The following is a 22,514-nucleotide window of genomic DNA, read 5'->3' as shown; positions in this document are numbered from 1 at the left end:
CATAAGTATGTGATTTCTTTGAAATTTGCCAGCTAACGCTATAAATACAGATACTTACAATCCCTGTTTTTCTTTTTCTTTTTCTTTTAGAAATGTCAGTAAATAAATATTCATGAAATCTAAATCTCTTCCGTTTAAAAAAACACCGCGCAAGGTGAAGAAAGGAACAAAAGCTTAGGCTTATGATTAAAGCTGAAACCAACCTTGAAATCCGAAGCGTCATAGTGACGTAACAACCACGTGACTGACCTCAAATCTTCACCGCCCCCTAAAGACGTGTTTATAGTATCAACAGCTGGTTGCCAGCCTTCAGTTGTGTAGCAGTGCAGTGTTTCGCAGACTTGAGTGAACGGAAGAACATGTGCTCAGTGACAAGTGAATGATCAGTTGTTTTTTTGTTTTTATTTTAAAACAAAATAGTAGTGAATTACAATGAACTATACATTAGTGACTTCCGTATCTGAAACCAACTCTAGTAAGTACAAAATTTATTACTATTATTAATATTGTGAATAAATCAATGCACTGATGAACTATTGGCCCCATAACTGCGGAAGAAAGGGGACAAATCAGCTACTGACATTCTAAATTTTTAAGAAAATCCCGAATTTGATACACTTCTGAACAAACTTAGAAATGTTTATATACATATACTCATGTACGCTAATAATTCACATACATGTCTTTGATGTATGTAGATTCGGGTTCGAATCGCACTAAGGTTTGGACAGAATTTTCGCTATTTTCAGCGTGGGGGCGCGGTGGCTCAGTGGTAGAGCGTTCACTTCCGGTGCTTGGGATCCCTGGTTCGATCCCAGCTCGCGCCGTTTGGACTTTGTGTTGGACAAACACCGTGCTCGTGGGTTTTCTCGGGGTTCTCCCGTTTCCTCCCACTTTCTTCATTCCACCATTTCACTCATCTCTCATCATCACCGTCTTCTTTAGCCTAACCGGCATAATCGTGGGACGTAAAACTTAAATATTTCATCTCATTTCATTTTCGCTATTTTCTGCGGCGGCGAATAAAAGGTGAAAAGTTAAAATCCATACTATTATTTAAGCATATTCCATTTGAGTATGCCTACATGAATATCATCATTATAGCCTATGAACATATTACCAAACTTAATCTATGTGATGGGGACACATTGGCTACCTACCCGTGAGCGTAGGGTCTCTGGTTCGATCCCCGCCCAAGTTTGTGGTGGACAGCATTGTTTGTGGTGGACAGCATTGACAGCATTGTTAATTTTCTTAAGATTTTCTTAATGCAAACAAAGAAAATACCAAACGTAATATAACAACCAGGGGGTGGATCCAGGACCGACTTCTGAAAGAGGGCGGTGGGTTGTCATACTGCTACTTTTAAGGGCTCCAAACTTTGGGATGGGTTTTATTTATATATATAAAATAAGAAAGTTTCCTCTTCTGGGGGGGGGGGCAATTGCCCCAACCCCTGGATCCGCCCCTGATAGCAACCAGGGATTTGAACTCCTAGAAAATTTTCTTCAGGTACCCATGAGGGGCATCACTTCGAGAACGCAAAGTTCAATTTCCCATCTCCCTGAGTTTATATATTTGAATTTAATCAAGAGCATAGGGTACTATCCTATTTTATGGAGGCACAATTTTGTAAACTTTACGTAAGAAATAGGAATATATGTGGATCTTACCTGTAGCATGCGTAAAAAGCAACAATATCTAATACAAATTCTGCACTTGGAGTGACATACTGTAAGAACGTACTGTTAAACATGGAAGCGACAGTAGGCAGTGTTGTTAATCGTGATCGTTAAAATATCGAAGTATCCGAAGAGTGTCCAAAATGTATCCGACTCATTCCATTAACGTAAGCAGTCTGAAGTAACTTACTGGCAGTGCTGATAGTGTTCGACAACCAGGGACGTACGCAGGGGGGGGGGGTCACGGGGGTCCGGACCCCCCGAAATTTCGACTTTTTAAAAATTTAGCCTAATTTTAGGGGCAATTTTAGGAATTTTAATATAAAATACCTTCATATTTAGTTTTTGAACCCCCCCCCCGAAATAAATTCCTGGGTACGCTACTGTCGACAACAGTAGCAACGTATGGCGGAACCGATTGATGCCGTGTTCAAATGGTAAAGAAAATTAAGACAGCAATTTGAATGAACTGATATGGGAAAGGATAAAACGTTAAGATTTCATCATTCAAATCTTCGATTCCTTATATGCATTTTTATTTTTGCAAGACTGAACTTTCTCAATTCTAATGTCATATATCAGAAATGCAAAGAGCATATGACGTTAGTTAACAAAGAGAAATGAATCAATTCTGTCTTAACGTGGTAATGTGGTAAAGTGAGATGAAATAAAAGAAAGAAGTTGGTATGAAAAAAGCTGCAAAGGAAAGAAAAAAGAATTGAAGAAAATTCCACTGGAACGTAGGTTAGTTGTGTTGTCATAGGTAGTTTACGAGCATACTCATTATCGCTGACGCGCCTGATTTCTAGGGAAGTACCCCCCTTGATATCACTCGGGCCCCTCTCCCTCGTTCCTGCCATGACTCAGATAGCATTTGAGCTTTTTAGTGGCCCCCTAGCACAAGTTGGTTTGTGCTTTTTATTTGGTTCGTGTTTTATACTCAACCCACCTAAAGTGAGTATGCAATCATTAATGTAACTTAACCCTTAATAAACTATATCTAAGGCACTAAGAGTGCATTTCTTGCTAAGACAGGTTCATATTTCATGTATATAAATATGCCCCCATAAAATAGGATAGGACGGAGTATAGTAATATACAGTACTATTTAAAAAGTTGAAAATTATATTGGGAAGCAACCTAGGTTTCCCCTCTGAATCCAAATCTTAAGTGCCACTATTGTGTGTAATTATATGAAGGCTATGATGGATTCTCAATGTTTCTTCCTACCTGACATATTTCCAGAGGGCGATGCCTGACCAGGCCCGTGCAACGGGGAGACTAGGAGGGTCGCACCCTAGATTTTCGCTGTCCCCCTGAAGTTTCATGGTAGGCTTGGAAATTAACTATAATATGGTTGGATCGCCCCCCCCCCCCAACTTCTACCGGCCCCCATCCATTTTTGGGCTGGCTCCGTGCCTGAGCCTCTCACCTCAGAATTTGCTGTCGACCCCCTGTCCGGGAATTAAGAGAAGTTAAATTGCTATTTTATGACATTCTTGTTCAGGGTAGATCTTTTAGAAAATGGTGTACTGATGCAGCACCCTCACTTTGATTTTGCTCACCATCCCGAACACAATTTTCTGGATGCAACCCTGTCCTTGTTCCATTCTACAAATGTGTGGTAATTAGTTGGAGCTTAGCGTCCTTTTTTAAGGCCTGAAACTGTATGAGACATGAAGTGTTTAAATTTCAAGGCTCTCCCACCAGGAATCGAACCCGGGATTCAGTGCACCGAAGACTCGCGACCTAGCACCATCAACGGGAAGACTCACTCTGTTCTGTTTTTTTTTTTTCGTTTAACGTTCCACGATTATGCTTTGATGTTAAGGGAGACCGTGATAATGACCGAAATAGTGGAATGAAAAAGTGGAAGGAAACTGAGAACCCCGAAGAAATACATCAACACGGTGTTTGTGCACTACATTAAGCTGCTTTAATTGCATTTTTTTTAAACTATTTTGAGATCATTTCTCATGATTTCACATATTTACTTACCAACAGTAAATTACTATAGGATATATTAGTAAGATCTTAAATCAGCATTGGCCCACTTGTAGTCCAATTAGGAAAACAAACCCTACAGTATCCCTGAGCATCATGAACTAATCGGAGAGATTCTGAGATTACTTCTGGTCTCGAAAGATAACTTATAACGATAATGTGAACCAATGAGAAAGTCCTTTATAAATATACCGCATTGACTTGACACCTAGTCTTCCATTCCAAGCGCTACTATCGGCTGAAGGAATTCCATTCCCTTTCGCTAAGGCTCTCTCGCTTAGCAACAGCTAAACCCTTATTGGCTCAACGCGCGGATGTGTAGCGGGTGTGAGCTTAGTTCACATTTTTGCCACGGCTCAAGACATTTTGGCAGCACTATAGCTGTATAGCATTCGCTAGTTGTCATAAAAAAAATACGTAATTTAACATCTCATGGTTAGTTCTTTTAGGCTGAAGGAGACAGGGGAGGGAAAAGACTTGATAGAATGATAATGTAGGGAAAACGGGAGAACCTTAAGAAACCCATGGACTCAATGTTGTCCACCACAAACTCATGACTGGAATCGAACTAGGAACCTCTCGAATCAGAGGCGATAGATCTACCACTAACAAAGAGAAGGCAGACTTTGATAAGTGAACTTCGGGGCCATTTTTTGCGAGGTGGTAGTGCACATTTAAAGAGTTAATATTACAAACTGGGAGAGCGCAATGGCCAAAAATAACGGAGAAAAACCGTCTTAAAGATTTCTACTCGCCGCATATATCGTACAACGCGCAAATCTGTCAAGTGACAGCGTGGCAGAGTGGGAAGAATTGGCGACTCATATGCGAAGGGTCCCGGGCTCGTTTTCCGTTCGAGTCAAACTTTTTGTTTTATTTCTTCAACCCAGTGGCGTAGCAGCTGCCCCCGCAACCCCGCAGTGCGGGGGGGGGGCGAGGTATAGGGGGCCCCGAAGTCTTGCGATGAATAAAGTTTTAAAGAAGAAGAACTTCAACCTTACTTCTGTCGGCTTTACAAGTAGGGCCCCTTCTCTATATTTTGCGGGGGGGGGGGCGCAAAAGTGTGCTACGCCACTGCTTCAACCAATGCATTAGCCATTAGTAACTAACCGAAGGAGATTTCCCCCTCATTCCCCTTGTAATTCGCACACTGTCAACAGATATAGACATGAAGCGTCAAGAACATTTTTCACACAACAACTGCGGTAACAATAATATTTAAGGAATATATTTAATTTTGTTCCTAGTTAACATGGAACTTTGGAAGATTTTACAAGTGATTGAAAATTTCTATTGTTTCAATTCATTATAAAGTAGGGATGCAAATACCCACTCGCCCAGGGCGAGTGTTTAATATCATACCAAAGGTAAGTAAATTATTTTTATTGTGGGATGTGGGCTAGTAGATTCTTTTCTTGGGCTAGTAAAATTTTGTTGCTTATTTACATCCCTGTTATAAAGATATGGTGAATTAATGTTTTACTTATAGTTACAAATGGCTATTTTATGGTTGAAGCAAAAAACAAAAAAAAAAAAAAAAAAAAAAAGTTTGACTTTAACAGGAAACGAACCCGGGACCCTTTGCATATGAGTCGCCAATTCTTCTCACTCTGCCACACCGTCACTTGATAAACTTGCGCGTTGTACGATATCTGCAGCGAGTAGAAAACTTTAAGACTATTTTCTCTGTTATTTTTGGCCATTGCGCACTCCCAGTTTGTAATATTAACTCTTTAAATGTGCACTACCACCTCGCAAAAAATGGTCCCGAAGTTCACTTACCAAAGTCTGCCTTCTCCTTGTAAGTCGCAAATACTTTAACAATTGATCATCATTCCAATACGTATTCGAACTGTTGTTCATTATTTATTTAAATATTTGAAATTGTTTGTTATTTTTATGATGAATCCAAAACTTATTATTATTCTTAATTACTTATTTCATCGATTGCTCATCATTCCTATAATTATTTTAACAATATTCTTATAATTAATTGAACAGTTGTTCGCAGTGGCGTATTTAGGGGGCTGGCTTCCGGGCTTAAGCCCCCCCCCCCCGAAATCTTACTTAGTATAGTAAAGTAAATGAAATATCTTGCAGAATTTTCACATTTCCAGGCAAAGCCCCCCCCGAAAGTTAGCAAAGCCCCTCCCGAAACAAAATCGTAAATACGCCACTGGTTGTTCGTAATTCCTATAATTAATTGAACATTTGTTCGTTATTCATATACTTAATTGAATAGTTGTTCGTAATTCCTATAATTGAACAGTTGTTCGTTATTCCTATAATGATGTGAATAATCATTCATTATTTGTATAATTATTCAAAAATTGTGAATTATTCCTGTAAGTGTTTGAACAATTTGTTGTTATTCTCACATATATTTGAACAATTGTTTGTTAATTTCCATAAATATTTGATCTATTTTTGTTATTCCTATGGATATTTGAACAATTATTAGTTATTCCTGTAGCAATTCAAAAATTTTCATTGTTTTTGAACAAGTGTAACTTTGATCCAAAGAGTGAGAGCTCCTATGTGGCTTAGCAGTTAGCGTACGCGCCTTTGGCGTGGGAGACCCGGGTTCGATTCTCGGCGGAGCTCATGTGCTTCGGATTCCACGTTAATCAGTAGGTACACGTCTCATATAGCCTCGCTGCTGAAAGGGACGTTAAACTCAAAATCAGCTTAACTTAATTTGATCCAGAGTCACGTTCAGGATAAGCGTTAGATAACTGAAGTTCCTAGGAGTAAGTTTTCGACAACAGTGTCTAGAAATGTCTAAGGTAAACTTTTAAATAACGATCTCCTAGCTTAGACTTTGTGTAACAGTGCCCCGAACCATTCAGAATTAAACTTTGAATGACTGTGACTCAGCGCCATCTGGGTTAAACGTAAAGCCACATTGCCACGTTAAATGAATCTTGTAGCTGTCATTAAAAAAAAAATCAATCCGATCTTTCTATTTACTCTTTACATGTTACAACTTCTTGAAGGCAAGAAAGGTTTCTCCACACATGCAGCACTGCACTCTAGTGGACAAACAGTGAACCTTTTCATTAAATCCTGTCCAAAAGAATCCGTTGTTCCGGAAGCGGCGAAACTTTTTTTTTTTTTTTTTTTTTTGTCAGCAGGAGGGCGATAGCAGGTAGAAAGCAAGACGTCCTACAAAGTTGCGCATCGTTCAACTCCTTGCAAGATGGGGAAAATATGTTGTGTGTCCCTTTCAAGATTTTGTTTACTTTAAAAATATGATAGGGTTTCAAGATTTTTTTTTTTTTTTTTTTTTTTTAATGACAGCCAGAAGTTCTTAGAATCCTACGTTAAACTTCGGACAACAGTGGTTCAGATGTGTCTATGGTTAAACTTTAATGAACGGTAATTTACAAATATTCAGTTTAAATACTAGTCAAAAGTGGCCCAGAAGTATCCAGGGTAAACTGGAGAACGGTGCACAGAAGTATCGAGACAAGAAGGTCTAGACCAGGGTTGTGCAACTTGGAATAGTGGACGTGTCAATCACAGAGCACTAAATGGTGTCGCGGGCCTCACTGTAGGTATATCATTTTTATGATAATTGAATAGTATAGTGGGGGACGCGGTGGCTCAGTGGTTGAGCGTTCACCTCCGGTGCTTGGGATCCGTGGTTCGATCCCAGCTCGCGCCGTGTGGACTTTGTGGTGGACAAACATCGTGCTCGTGGATTTTCTCGGGGTTCTCCCGTTTCCTCCCACTTTCTTCATTCCACCATTTCATTCATTTCTCATCATCACCGTATCCTTTAGCCTAACCGGCATAAACGTGAGACGTAACTCAAAGATTTAATTTTGAATAGTATAGTATTAAAGATGGAACATGTTCATCGTAATTTATATCACAATAACACAAAACGACTGTTATACTGGTAACCAAAATACTGTATTTACTCACTAAAGAAGAGCAGAATAATGTACGTAATTAGAACTTTGTCGGTACATCTAGCAATCTTTATACCGAGGGAAATTTCCCCCAAGTACCTGCGCTTGCCAAGTGCTTGTCTTCAGGGCGTTACCACGTTTCGCACTGTGTGATCGATGGAAAATTCCCAGTTCACTCTCAACAGGTTTTGTGAAAAAAAAGAAAATTAGAATAATTATTGTTTTCAATAACTGACCAGCGGGCCGGAAGATAGGATTAGGCGGGCCGCATATGGCCCGCGGGCCGGGTGTTGGACACGGCTGGCTCTAGACCTAACGCAGGATTAAAGCTTAGGCAACAATACCTAGAAATATCAAGGGTTAAACTTTGGTAACAGTGGCCTAAAAGTATCCACGATTAAACTTTGAGCAACTGTACCTTATGTCTAGGTCAAGCTATGGGTGGCGAAGTTTCAGAAAATTCCAAAGTACGCAAGAGTATATAACGTTAAAGCTTAACCGTTTTCCAGAAGAGTTCAGGATTAAATTTTAGGTAAATATAAAAAGGACCAGTGGCAAAGAATGGTCCAGGGTTGACTTTAAGCGATGCTGTTCGGAGTCGCAAGGTCCATTTAGGTAGGCGAGTGTGAGATTTTAATAAAGTGGTCACTTCTAGGGATGGCCACAAAGTTCTGGTTCCGCGTGGAACCGGTTCTCGGAGATCCGGTTTTCAGAACCGGTTCCGGACCTGGATCCAAGCACCCGGTTCCAGAACCAGATTTTAGGAACCGGTTCCAGACCTGGATTCGGAAAACCCGGTTCCAGGACCGGATCTTAGGAACCGGTTCCAGATCTGGATCTGAAAACCCGGTTCCAGGACCGGATCTTAGGAACCGGTTCCAGATCTGGATCCGAAGAAAGGTTCCAGACATGCATCTGAAAACCGGTTCCGGAACCGGATCTTCTAGAACCGGATCCGTTCAGACCCGAAAACCGGTTCCACCAGGAACCGGTTCTGGCCATCCCTAGTCACTTCTCCTTTGATCGGAAGAGTGGCAAGCATTGGACTTCTATGCTTGGAGATTCTATGTTTCTAAGGTCTTTATGATGCTCTGTGAACATTAATACTTTTAATTCTTGTGATGCGAGATCCCATTTCAGATAAATACAATGAACAATTTCAGATTTGTTAGTAGACTACCACTTTTTTTTTTTTAACACATTCCTTCTCTGGAAACTTACCTCTAACTTCGGAATTGCTACTTTCAAGACATCGCAATGGTTTCGATGTTACCGAACTTCAAGTCATTCGAAAGTTCGTTTCCTCCTCGCTCTTGAGATAAGTATTTGAATTTAATAGTCATAATTAGAGCTTCCTCTTGACTAAGCGGTTAGCGAAACGCCTTTGGCGTGGGAGAGTCGGGTTCGATTCCCAGCAGGAGCTCATGTGGTTCGAATCCCACGTTGAATCTACGTCTCATATAGGCTCGCTGGTGAACGGGATGCTAAACTGAAATCCAATCCGATAAATAGTGATAATTCTTAGCTATCTGCAGTTCGTTTGTCTTTTCATTCATAAACACAGTGTTTGCGTTTAGTAAAGAAAGAAGAAAAAAAAGTGAGAAAATCCACCTTAATGCATTCTCTTTTTTGCTACGAAACCGCGTAAAGGAAAATTACTAGAAAAAATAAATTACTTGAGGAGACAGCGTGGTTTATGGTTACCTTTATTTTTCTAATACATGGTAAATAAGCAAGAAAAATAAAGGGACTGAATTTGAAGGTTATTTGTTGTTATTGATCCAAGGACATAGGATAGACACAAGGTCCATCGACCCTCCAGCTACTGCATGATTCAGTTTCTCACACGCCACAGTCTACTAAGAGTATCCTATCAGCTCTTATCGCAGCTACTTCTGGACACGATTTCCTTACTTTTATTTCAAGGAACCTCCCCCCATGACCCCTTGCACCCTCACCGAGAATTGAAGTCAACACAGTGCGCACTGATGATACAAACAGTATACAGGGGCATAAAATAAACAACTATGAAAATGAAATGATTTTTTAAAAAAGTTTTACGTCCCACGATTATGCCGGCTAAGCTAAAGGAGACCATGATGAGGATGAAAAATGGGTGGAATGGGGAATTAATAAAGTAGGTGGAAACGGGAGAACCCCGAGAGAATCCGTGCACCAGAAGTAAACAAACCACAAATAATACGGCAGGTCAAGAACAATATTCGACGGGCACTCGGCCCAGAAGTGTTGACCCCTGTCATAAATCATGTATTACACAGGGCCCGTATCTGTGAGGCCCATCACGGCAGACACCTACCTTAAATTATATTCCTCACTTAAGTATAAACAATCTCCCAGCCTTGGTCTTTAAAATGAAGATGAAATTAAATCTACGTCCCACGGTTACGCCAAAGGAGACGGTGATGATGAGAGATGAGTGAAATGATAGAATGAAGGAAGTGGCAGGAAACGGGAGAACCCCGAGAAAACTCACGAGCACGGTGTTTGCCCACCACAAAGTCCACAACCTTGGTCTTTAAGTCTGTGAAATACGAGCAGTGGAAACTAATGATAAAAAAAGTTATTCACAATTATAATCCCTGCATGACTTTTGGGCCACCCTGGATTATCGTTTTCACTCTATATAGATCAACATTAAAACCGGATATTGTTGTTTTCTACCACTTCCGGTTTGAATATCATCTCGATCAACGAGCTCTATTTTGAACTTTTAGACCTGTACACTCTGGTCAAAATTGATGATGATCCATCAAATAGTTCTTGCAGATTTTTTTTTTTTTTTTTTGTCTCCTTGACGGACTGACACAATTTTGTCTTCCAGACAGACTAAGACACAGACAGATATGTTAAAAATGAAATGAAATCTTTAAGTTTAACCTCCCACGGTTATGCCGGTTAGGCTAAAGGAGACGGTGATAATGAGAAATGAGTGAAATGATGGAATGAAGAAAGTGGGAGGAAACGGGAGAACCTCGAGAAAACCCACGAGCACGGTGTTTGTTCACCACAAACTCCACAGGGCGCGAGCTGGGATCGAACCAGGGACCCCAAGCACCGGAGGTGAACGCTCTGCCACTGAGCCACCGCGCCCCCCACAGATATGTTAAATATGTAACCGAACTCCTTACAAACCCAACTCCTTTGAATATTTTATTGATTATCTTCATAGAATATTTAGCTTGCTTTAAGAGTCTTCATCCCGGCGAAATTAAAATACCGCTAATTTTACAATAATTATGTGATATCTTCAAATAGATAAAAGATAATTGAAATATGGAACAAGAGCGCCTTAGACAATATTATTTTGCGTGAGGTATCGTTATCACAAGTCACCTATTGGCTTTCCGTTTTCAGCTGTTTAGAAACGCGAAAATAAATGCCGATTTTCAAAATGGCTCGAAATCGAAAGCAGATAAGTGAGTCGTGATAACGGTATCTCATGTAAAATTATATTGTCTAGGGCGCTCTTGTTCCACATTTCAATTATCTTTTATCCATTTGAAGATATCACATAATCACTATAAAATTAGCGGTATTTTAATTTCGCCGGGATGAAGACTCTTAAGGCTACAGAGCTGTGGACTAATCAGTCTGCGGATCAGGAGTTGAAAAAGTAGTGTTATACATCATCGAAAGGAAACATAAACAGTATTTTACTTCATCCTTCTGAGAGTAAATATCGAATAACAAGCCGTATCTTGCAAGTGGCTTCCCCTATATGTGAATAGTCTTCTTTGGATTTTATGATCTGATGGTAGGAAAGTGCTCCTTATATGGTATAGTAAGTAGTGTGTTAGAACAAGTTTCTCACTGTTCGAGATGTTTGTATAAATTCTCTTAAAAAAAAAAAAAAAAAGTTTTTTTTTCTTCTTACTTTTAATGAGATTCTTATGTTTTCAACTTACATGATCATTAAAATACCGTAACGCCTGTGTACTGTAATAAAAGCACGTTGAATCCTCTAAGTACAGCGAAGAGAGAGAGTTCAGTGTTTGAATATACAGTATATCTGCGTTGCACTGACGTCTGGTATTCAGTGTTGCTCACGAGATGACAGGAGACGTGCAATAAGATTTCGTCTCGTCTCATCTCATAAATTTCGTAGAAGTCTCGAGATTCTTCTTGTCTCGTGTAAATTTATGTACAAAATTTAAGCCCGACATTTTTTAATTTTATCTGGAAGTTATCAGAATGTTCCCACGTCTCGACAGCCCCACAAAGGGTGTGATATAACATTTAAACCATATTTATTATTGGAGTTTATTGTGAGATGGCTTGCATACCGTTAGACATTGATAAATGCTTTCCATTGTGTTCGTACAATCACTTTATCAATTTTTACTTTTATACTTTGAATCTTGTAAATCTAAAACAGTGTTTGAGGTCTAAGTATTGGGTGAGCTAGTGTGCCCACTAAACGTCTCGTCTCAAATTTAACCAGTTAAGAATGCTCCAAGAGCATTGCCAGAACGAACTTAAAAAAGAATTAACTTTTCTTATTAACTTCTACAGACTTCAGTGGCGTATTTATGGGGGGCCTCCGGGCTTAAGCCCCTCCCCCGAAATCTTACTTACTATAGTAAAGTATATGAAATATGTTGCAGAATTTTCACATTTTCAGGCAAAGCCCCCCCGAAAGTTAGCAAAGCCTCCCCGAAACAAAATCTATGTAAATACGATAGGCTACTGACAGACTTTATACCAATTGTTCTATGTACTATATTATTATACTCATTGAAGAATTCTTATATCTATCCATTTATAATTTCCTTGAGTACTAAATTTTTTCTACATGTTTAGTTTAAGAGTTCTTTTAAAACGTTCTACTTAACCCTTTGACTACAAATTTCTTTTAATGTGAACATTCTTTTATATATATACGATTCCTTTAATGTGGGGAAATTCCTGACATCTGTACACAATTTTCGAAACTAAGCATAGTCTCCTGGTCACATCTGACCCGATGGGAGAACAACATGTATGTTTTTTTAGAATGTTCAAAAACAAATTCCCAACTATGTTTGAATGATTCGCATGGGACACATGTATCCCGTTCGTAGTCAAATGGTTAAATCTCCCGAAATCCGAACTTTTTTGCCCATTATCTGGTAAACGATGGCCAATTGGAGGTAACGATGGCCACCGGTTACTATTTGGTACCAAAGTGTTCACCATCCCCTTAAGTATTAATCAACACCAATTAATCTCTCTCTCTCTATGACTTACGGGTCCCGAGGTATGGCTCCTTAAAACTCCCGAAATCGGAATTTTGTTTTTTTTTGGGGGGGGGACGGTAAGAATGACGCGAAAAATTCCATTTGATGCTTTATCGAAGGGAGAGCTGAAAATTAAAAAAAAAATCGCAAATAACACACACACGCAGGCATATACAGAAATTCAGTAACGAACTTTTAAAGTTTGTTGAAAATGTACTTCTAGTCTCAACTCTTCGTCTTGTGAGTAACATTACTTGCATAGTGCGAAAGATTTCTTTTTTAAAAATATATGATTATTATGTTACGTAATGTATTCTTTTGGATTACTTAAACTTTACCGTTCCTTTATGCGTCAAGGCTACATAAGATGTGGACCTACAGCTTAATGTTGGATCCAAACTGCATGACCTCCAACCGGGAATGGAATCCGGATCTACCGTGGGTATGATATTGCAACCGCTTTGTTTTAAAAGGTACGATCCGTTTCTCTATGGAAATCACATCCGAGTGACTACACATACAAAAACTTTGCTAGAATTAGAAGTCTTGCCAAGAAGGTACAGCGGCGTAAATATTTTGAATTCATGGACTCAATTGGTGATTTTACTGTTAGTAACCCTAAAGTCTTTTGGTCTGTAATTAAATCTAGAACAAAATCTCCGGGCATACCGGCAACAGTTCAAGATGAAAATACTGAAGCGAGTGATGATCAAAGACCAGATCTTTTCAATAACTACTTCTGCAAAACATTTACTTCCCTTCCCTCTACAACCCATCTCCCCCCTCTCCACCCCATATGTTCGGACACCTTATCCATTCTCTCTACCACCCCGGGCGAAGTTCTGGCTCTCTTGCTATCGTTATCTACACATAGATCACTTGGACCTGATAAAATTAGTCCTCTCTTTCTCAACAAAACTGCTTCAGTTATTGCGGTTCCTCTATCTATTTTATTCAATAGATGCTTCAAGGAAGGGTATTATCCCACCAGTTGGAAACTAGCTCACGTGACCCCAATATATAAATCAGGACTTAAAGATTATGTATCCTCCTATAGGCCAATATCTCTTCTTTCTGTAATATCAATTATCTGCGAAAAAATAATAAAAGACAGGCTACTTAAATTCACCTCACCTTACATCCATAGTTCTCAGCACGGCTTTCTACCGAAAAGCTCAAGTCTCTCAAACTTAAGTACTCTTCTTTCCTGTGCAGTCAAATGTATGAATAACAATACTCAATTAGATGTTATCTACTTTGATCTCTCAAAGGCCTTTGATTCTGTCAGTCACATTCATCTTCTTCATAAACTCTCCAATAGATTTAATGTACACCTTGTCTCAAAAAGGTTGAGCGCATTCTTTACTGGTGTTTTGAGGCAATAATTTTCTAAGTCCAGCTTCGGGTATCTTCGGAAAAAAGTAAGCCAGGTTCGAACCTCCAAGCCAGCCTTTGCAATCGGGAAAAAGTTTTCAGATGTGTTTTTCTTCTTTTCAATATAATAAGACTTGTTACCAAGTGTTTAAAACAGCAACATTGATTGAAATACTTAATGATACAATATTTCGAATTTTTTTTTTTTTTTTTTTTTTAATGTCAGCACATGCTTGTTTGTCATTTAGCTCTCCATACGTAATGGAACATTTAAATACGTTAAAGAATCTTTCCATATGTAAAAGAATGCTCAAAGTTAAGAAATATAACATAATTATCGCCTGAGTACTAAAATAAAAGTCAAAGTAGAACAGAAACAGCGTTTGTAATGGATATGAATGTCATAATTATCTTGAGATCCGTTATACATCGCTAGAAGCATAGTTCTAGAGGTCCTTGTGCTAGCTCATTGGTAAGCTGACGGATTTCAAATCATAAGGTTGTGAGTTCGAATCCCGTCTAGGTTAATCCTTTTTTTAAAATTATATTTTCCGCAATGCATGAAAAATTATATAAAATAATTGCATTAGAATACATAAGTTGTGTATATATAACATAATCATTGCAGAACATAGTAATTATTATGTTTAAAATATAACATCTGAGATAATTTTCACAGTAGGTCGGTATTATATATGAGGATGTAAATACAAGTTAAGAAACTCGTTCAATAGCAATAAATAAATCATGTAGTGTATTTATTTGCAGCTATTTGTCATATAGAGGGTAATTCTCAACATTCATAATACAGAATGCCATTTATGTTCTTGAAAAGGTATTCGATGCATAAACAGAAGGTATAAACAGAGAATCCAAAGTCGGAACGCTCGCAAAAAATTCATGAACCCCAAAGGTCACGTGAGCAGACTGGAATTGTCCTTATGAAGCATGCCACAGCAGAAAGTCTTTACATAGATTTTCAATTCAATTCCTGATATATGCTTTTGCAATGTGGAAGTGGTGATGCCTTGAGTCGCCCTCTCGTTCGCTCGCTCGCTCACTCTCTATTTATACAGAATATAAAAGTGGATTTATGTGTGTATTTCAACATAATTCTGATATATCTAGAGCAATTTTAACTATATTTCTTGCAGTCTGGAAAAAGAGTACTGTCGGGATACATATCAAAAATGCTAGAAACGGGTCGATATTAGTATCGAATCCATAGTTTCGTGGTCGCTTAGGTGAACAGTTCTACTTTCAATTCAAGTCCAATTAAGCTCCCATTAGTACCCAGGGTGGTTACGTAGCGACATAAAGATATCGAAATCATTCGATATTAGAATCGAATCGTAAGTTTTAAGCGCCGCTAACAGTGCAGCATTTCCCATTAGTCCACATTAGTCCACATTTCACATTGGTCCCATTGCCTAGAGGGCAACATATTTGCAGAGAGCAAAGTTTAAAACTTGAATAATATTTTAATTTTTTCCGTATGAAAAAGTTATAAATCAAGAGCAAATATACTATTTTACGAACAATCCTCTTTTACTATTCTAATATGTTTAATAATAGCGTAAGAAATCTAATAGTAATTCAGAACATGTTTCACAGTTGTTATTTTTTGTTAAATAGTTGTAGCTGTAGCATGTAGTGAGTGGAATTTAACTGTAATAAATTCACTAATTAACCATATTCGAATTAAGTTTTATTTTAAGTTCGGGATGAAGGGGCGGAGAAATATGTAGTTATTGGGGGCACCGAGCTTTTCTACATTTTACTTTCAAGATCTCCATTTTTCTTTTGTCATTTGTTCTTAATAAAAAAAAGTTCAGTCACTTTTGGATTGTCATAGGATAGTAGGAGTTGGATTCTGGGATGCAGCCTGTGAGATTCTAGAGGAGCTAACTGCTTGAAAAAATATTTTTGAATCATCTGTAACATATGAAATAAGGATATGTATCATAAAAAAATAAAAGTAACTATGTCTGCGTAATCATCACGGTCAAATTGCAAAGTCAAATGAATTGACGTTTGGTATATAATCAGGCTCCAATCCCAACTGGGAAGTTATCATACGCGTGTCACTTTCATTATAATACATATCCTTAGGGGGAGTAGAAGTCCGAATTTTTGCGAAAAATTTAGTATCTCACAAGCCGTTCAACTGAGAGCTGAAATTCAGCATATAACTCTTTATTAAAAATAAAGAGAATATGTCCTGGCATTTTTTAAAATTATCTTTTATGAGCGGGGGGACGGGGGTGCATTTTCTATATATTGGAAATTGGTAGTGGGTTGATTTGTAAAAATAATCGAAAACGATTGATATTAGTTGAGAAACAGATTGAGTAATGCAAACTAAAGTTCTTTTTGAATTTTATACCCACTGCTTTCTATTTATAATTGCTGAAGCTGGTGTTTAATATATGGAGCGTTCCGAGCATAAGGCAATCAAGCCATAAAGTTAGAGAAAAATGGCCATAAAATTTGTAGTCTAAACTTAATTACATGGGCATTTTCAATTAGTACGGCGTGCTTAATTATATAGAAAATTAGTTTCTCTCTCTCTCTCTCTCTCTTTTTTTTTTTTTTTTTTTTTTTTTTACGTTGGTCTACTTTTCCTTGATTTGAAACTTTCAAATTTCACCCTATTTTCTACTGAAATGTGTCTGTAAGGCAACAAAGAAATAATTATATATGATAAATTTAAATTCATTTTAATTTGGAAGATGAGAAACACTTTGCCATTATACAATATCGTAAAGGTCAGACCCACCAGTATTGTAACAGAGAGGTGCTTGAGCCATTAACGGTAGAAATTCAAACTCCGATAAGTGATAATTTCACAGTCTTGTTTTATTACAAGTGTAACCTCTTTAGTCAATGGAGAGGAGGACGTGGGCCATCGGTCAGAGTTGATGTCGATGGGTTTTGGTGGGTCGGAGTTGGTCACAATGGTTCAGAGTGGTTCATAGTTGGTGGTGGGTCAGAGTGGATCACGATGGTTGATGGATCAGAGTGGGCCAATGGGGCATTTGGGTGGTGGGTGATAGTGGGTCATGATGGGTCGTGGATCAAATTTTCATTGACCCACACCATCTCTGGTTAAAATTGTACTAAAGATAAGAGGCACCGAAGATGCATGTCGGCTATTATGCTCAAATTTTGCTCATGGATAGTACTCCACCAGGAAGCAATAAATCTGAAATGGTTTACGGTATCACCTTCTAGAACTCGAGATGTAGGGGTTTGTCTGATTGGCTAAATTAAGACGTCAATGATTTATCCTTCAACAACCAAGCTTTTTATGCTCGTTTCCGTGGGGAAGTCAGAAGAACACGTGCCTAGTAATCGTAATATTGATAGTTTGCGTCCACCCCGGGTATTTGTTTTGTGTTTTTTTTTTTTTTTTTTTTTTTTTGATTCACCTAAATATAAACAAATCACACATATAGGCATTTTGACATATTTTGGGAGAGTAATTTTGTGGTTCGTTGGCGTTTCATCGCGTCTCTGCTGCTGGTAGTAAAGTTTTCAAAATGGAACTTGGGCCACCACGGATCGTCGCTGCGGGGCCACCAATTTCTGGCGAGAGGTCAATAGTTGATCATCTGTAGTCCACCGATGCTTACAGCTTAGAGTAATGAACGATGTCTTTGCCTTGTAGAGTTCATGACTACCGACGTCGGCAGTCAACTAGCTTTTAGTATTCCTTTACTAACCATCTATTGTTCATGTTTGTACACGGTGTTGTCATAATAATAATAATAATAATAATAATAATAATAATAATAATAATAATAATAATAATAATAATAATTATTATTATTATTATTATTATTATTATTATTATTATTATTATTATTATTATTTGTAGTAATAGTAGTATAATTGATGATAGAATAATTATTGTCTATGTATTGTCTAGGTAGGACTACACACAGGATTTGGCTCGTTTTGGTTCGACTTGACTCTAATCCGAGTCGAGTTGGAAGATATTTTTCGCGCCGAGTCCAAGAGTAGATCTCAAAGATATCTGTTTCGAGTCGAGTCGAGTTTCAAAGAAAAGTCGTTCGTGCCCATCCTTACTAATGAGAGCTTAATCGGAGTTAAGCGAAATTGAAAGTCTCACTATTTATCTAAGCGACCCCGAAAACTATGAATCTAATATCGATCATTTTCTAGCAATCTTTTATATGTATCCCCCTCCCATTCACCATAGGTAACCCGACAGCACTCTTTTTGAAACTATAAGAAATGTGGTTAAAATTACTCTAGGCCAGTGGTTCTCAATCTAATTCCTATCACGATCCCCTTTTATCACACGCTCTTGCCAGCGACCCTTTTATAATTTGTTTTATAATAAGCTTGTGTGGGATTTTTAACATACCTATTTCTATAATAGTAGAATCCATTTTTTTGTTTATAGTGAACAGTGCCATGGAAAATCAGCGCCCGGGGCGAGAGTATAGTACGATGTCACCGTATATATGAGTGACGTCGACAGACTAGCTACGAAGCGCCACCATGGTTGGCACGAAGCTCAATAACATTTTCAAAATAAACCCTACCTTTCCTTAATTTTGAGCACATTTTATTACGTTTTTCCTTCTACTTTACACATGTGCACATGCACTTTCCTAACATGAGTAACACACTTCCTCCGAAATGTGTGGCCCCTTTTTTCGGCGCCCGGCACTGACAGTGGATACAGTAACTGTAATATCTATATTCCCAACGACGAAGGTGCTGGTTCAACATGGATGTTAAACTCCTTCATTGAAGAGGCCATTAACGTATCCGATCTAAGCCCACAACTTCTTGACCAAATAATAGAATGATCATGCGACAAGTCTTTGCAACTGGTTTTTTGTAACAAAGACTTGGACAAGTTCTGCCTGATGAGGAGAGAAGAATATCCTGGTCTGGGCATTGCTGCTTTAAAAGTAATAATTCCATTTGCTATATCGTACTTGTGCGAAAGTGTGTTTTTTTTTTATGGTAAACATTAAAACAAAGATAAGAAATCGCTTATCAGTTGAAAATGGCTTGATAATGTTCGTCATGAAGATTGAACCGGACATTGCTGCACTAGTGAAATTACACCATGCTTAGGTGTTTCATTAGGTTTTAATTTTAATTGTATTTCAATGTGCAGGTTTTGTTGCATGTGTATTTTTCTAGTATTTCTATATATAGTTCTTATTAGTTTTATATCATACCTCTTTGATTTAAATTCATTTTTAAACAACTCTACTAACTAACTAACTCTATGGCCTATGGAACCCGGAGGTTCAATGCCGCGTTCACAAAAGCTCTACACTGACTTCTATCCTTAGCCAATTGGATCCAGTTTCTACTTTGTATTCTTATCTCAGCGAGATCCATCTTAATATTGTCCTCCCATCTGCTCCTAGGTCTTCCTAATGGTCGTTTTCCGATTGATCTTCCAGTCAAGATTTTGAAAGCGTTTCTACTTTCTTCCATTCTAGCTACATGACCTGCCCACCTAAGCCTTCTAGACTTGACGACCCTAACAATGTTGAGTAAACCGTATAAATTATGTAATTCCTCGTTATGAAGTTTCCGTTCCCCATTCCCGTTCCTCTTGGGTCCGAATATTCGTCTAAGGATCTTGTTCTCAAATACTTTCAGTCTATGTTCTTCCCTCAGAGTAAGCGACCATGTTTCGCAACCATACAGAACAACAGGCATGATTATCGTTTTGTATATTTTAAGCTTCAAATTTCTCGACAGAATTCGCGACGACAAGAGACTTTGAACCGAATAATAACACGAATTCTACACCCTTTGAAAATGTTCAGTAGACTTATTTTTTATTGTTCTTTACAGTGTGTATAAAAAATAAAAGTATGCCTATCAGAACAAAATTAAAAATAATATTTAAAAATAATTTCTGGTATTAGATTCTAACTATATTTATCTCTTCCGCCTATCTTCGCGATCCCCTAGGGGCCGCGACTTCCAGGTTGAGAAACCCTGCTCTAGGCATACATGAGTTATGTTGGAACATACATACATACACTTTTATGTGTATAAATGCAGATAAGAGAGAGTTGAGAGAGAGCGATTAAGGAATTACCGCTCTCAATCTCTTCACTTTACTTTTGCGATTCGCGAATTTCTTACGTGACAGTTTGGGGCTAGCTAGTTTTTTGTCTTGGACCACGATCCGATTTTCGATATGCTCTACCTAAATGCTGTAATGCGAATATTGAGAAGTTATCTGCGATGAAAGTAGCTGCAAATAAATACATTACATAACTTATTTATTGCTATTACACGATTTTTTAAATTTGTATTCAATATTCACACATAACACACCGACGTTCTGTCAATACCTCAGATGTTATATTTTAAAGATAAGAATTACTTATGTCGTGAAATGATATGAATATATATATTCAACTGATATATACAACTGATGATATGAATATATATATTCAACTGATATATACAACTGATGAATTGTAATGTAACTATTTTACATAATTTTCATGCATTGAGGAAAGTAGAATATCATAAAAGAATTTCACCTGAACGGGTATCGAACTCACGATTTAAACGCTCGGTGGTGTACCACTGAGCTAACATGACCGCTTTTCGGAAGCTGCTTCTGAAATATAACTGAGCTCATACGTAAATGCTCTTTTCCGTATGGAAATCACAATGAGGAAACGAGAGTGGGAATACATAGTCTCGAAATATTGTATCGTTAAGTATTTTAATGTTACTTTTTTCTACACTTAATACCATTTCAACATGTCTTATTATATTTAACAGAAGGAAAAACATATCTGTACATCGTTTCCCGATTACTAAGGTTGGCTTTGGAGGTTCGAACCAGCAGATTTAGTTTACTGTTTTCCGAAGATACCCGAAGTTGGACTTCGAAAGAGTTTGTCTCAAAACAGCTATCATCATATCGCTCAATCTGTTTGGTATATGGTATATGTTTTTATACGTGTAAAGTCAGTATAACAATTCATTCTTTAAACAGCTTTTCGTATGTATTAATATTCCTTTATAAAAACTGTTTTTAATATCATTATTACGGCGCAACATTTTCAGATTTCTTTCGCGAGTCGTTGACCAAGTCGTTCCCCACTAGCGTTGCCAGACTCACAGCTCGGAATTATTCCAAAACCTGATCGAACTTATGCTAGATTCGGTCAAATTATGCTAGATCCTCATAATTACTAATTCAGGAGTTAAAAAAAAAAAAACGAAGTTGAGATACGATAACGTAACTTAAAATACACAGAGAGAAAGAATACATGGATAGAACTCAATACTTCACGCACCAAAATTTTAACTCAACTAAATTAATGCAGTCGTTGCCAGACTCAATGGCGTATATATCGTATAAATGAATGCAAAGTTTTTGTTTACATATTTTGAAAGAAAATTACTTCGCAGCATAAGCGGAGTTGGGAATCGTCTGCTGGGGGGGGGGGGGGCGGCAGATTTTTGGTCGGTCTCGGAGCTGTCATTTCAGGAATAAATATGATCATGAATTCAGAAATAAAGATGGTGAAGTTGTCAAAAAGTTGGGGGGAGAATGGCCCCCATAGCTCCGCCCATGCCTCGGAGTTAAAGGATTATAAAACCCTGGGTGGAGCCACAAAATAGCCCAAAGACGTTTCGAACTTACTTCGGAAAATAAGACTGCCTGTATGGTTTACCGACCGTAAATCAATGGAAGAGGATACATTTCTGCCGTTCTTTTTCTTCCCACGACCAACTTCTTTCTCATCTCCAGGTTTTACGGCTTATTGATAAACTTGCTGAAATTGTGCTAGATTTGGGCAGGATGCTAAAAGCAAGATGCTAGATGCTAGAGACATGCAAATTATGCTAGATCTAGCATCATTATGCTAGATCTGGCAACGCTGTTCCCCACAATAGTCGTGTCGTGCAAGTAACCAATCACACGTCAGGTACTAGCTTTTACCTATTGCTTCCTTCTCACAGCTCAGAACATTGGTAACTATGGATAGAAGTACAGCAGTAATTACTTTATGGGAGTTGGAAGGTTATTCTGCAACTGCAGCTAGCAGGCGAGTAGGTGTCCCGGCCTCTACAGGAAGGCGATGGATTCGGAAATATGGCGCTACAGGTCAGACTGATAATTTACGATCTCCTGGTCGTCCGCATGTGTCAACCGAAGCCCAAGATGCGAGATTAGTAAACGAAGCCCGGTTAGACCCACTAAGGACGTCTAGACAGCTAAGGGAAGTTTCTCTCTTTCCTGGTAGTAAGCATACAGCTCTGCG

The 22,514-nt window shown here is 38.2% G+C and overlaps 1 protein-coding gene across 1 annotated transcript in view; it reads left to right on the top strand.

Moving 5' to 3' along the window:
- Positions 1 to 282: 282 nt before the first annotated feature.
- Positions 283 to 22,514, top strand: part of LOC145675855 (uncharacterized) — a 133,543-nt gene continuing 111,311 nt past the window's right edge. The window contains exon 1 of the mRNA XM_081746621.1: positions 283 to 475. Within this exon, the coding sequence (XP_081602747.1) occupies positions 433 to 475 (43 nt within the window). The 5' untranslated portion in view covers positions 283 to 432. The remainder of the gene's footprint in view (positions 476 to 22,514) is intronic.

Source organism: Thermobia domestica, chromosome 18 (assembly GCF_964235325.1).
Source record: "Thermobia domestica chromosome 18, izTheDome1.hap1.1, whole genome shotgun sequence".
Lineage (NCBI taxonomy): Eukaryota > Metazoa > Arthropoda > Insecta > Zygentoma > Lepismatidae > Thermobia > Thermobia domestica.
The sequence above is the reverse complement of the archived record's forward strand: the minus strand, read 5'-3'. Positions and strand labels throughout refer to the sequence as shown.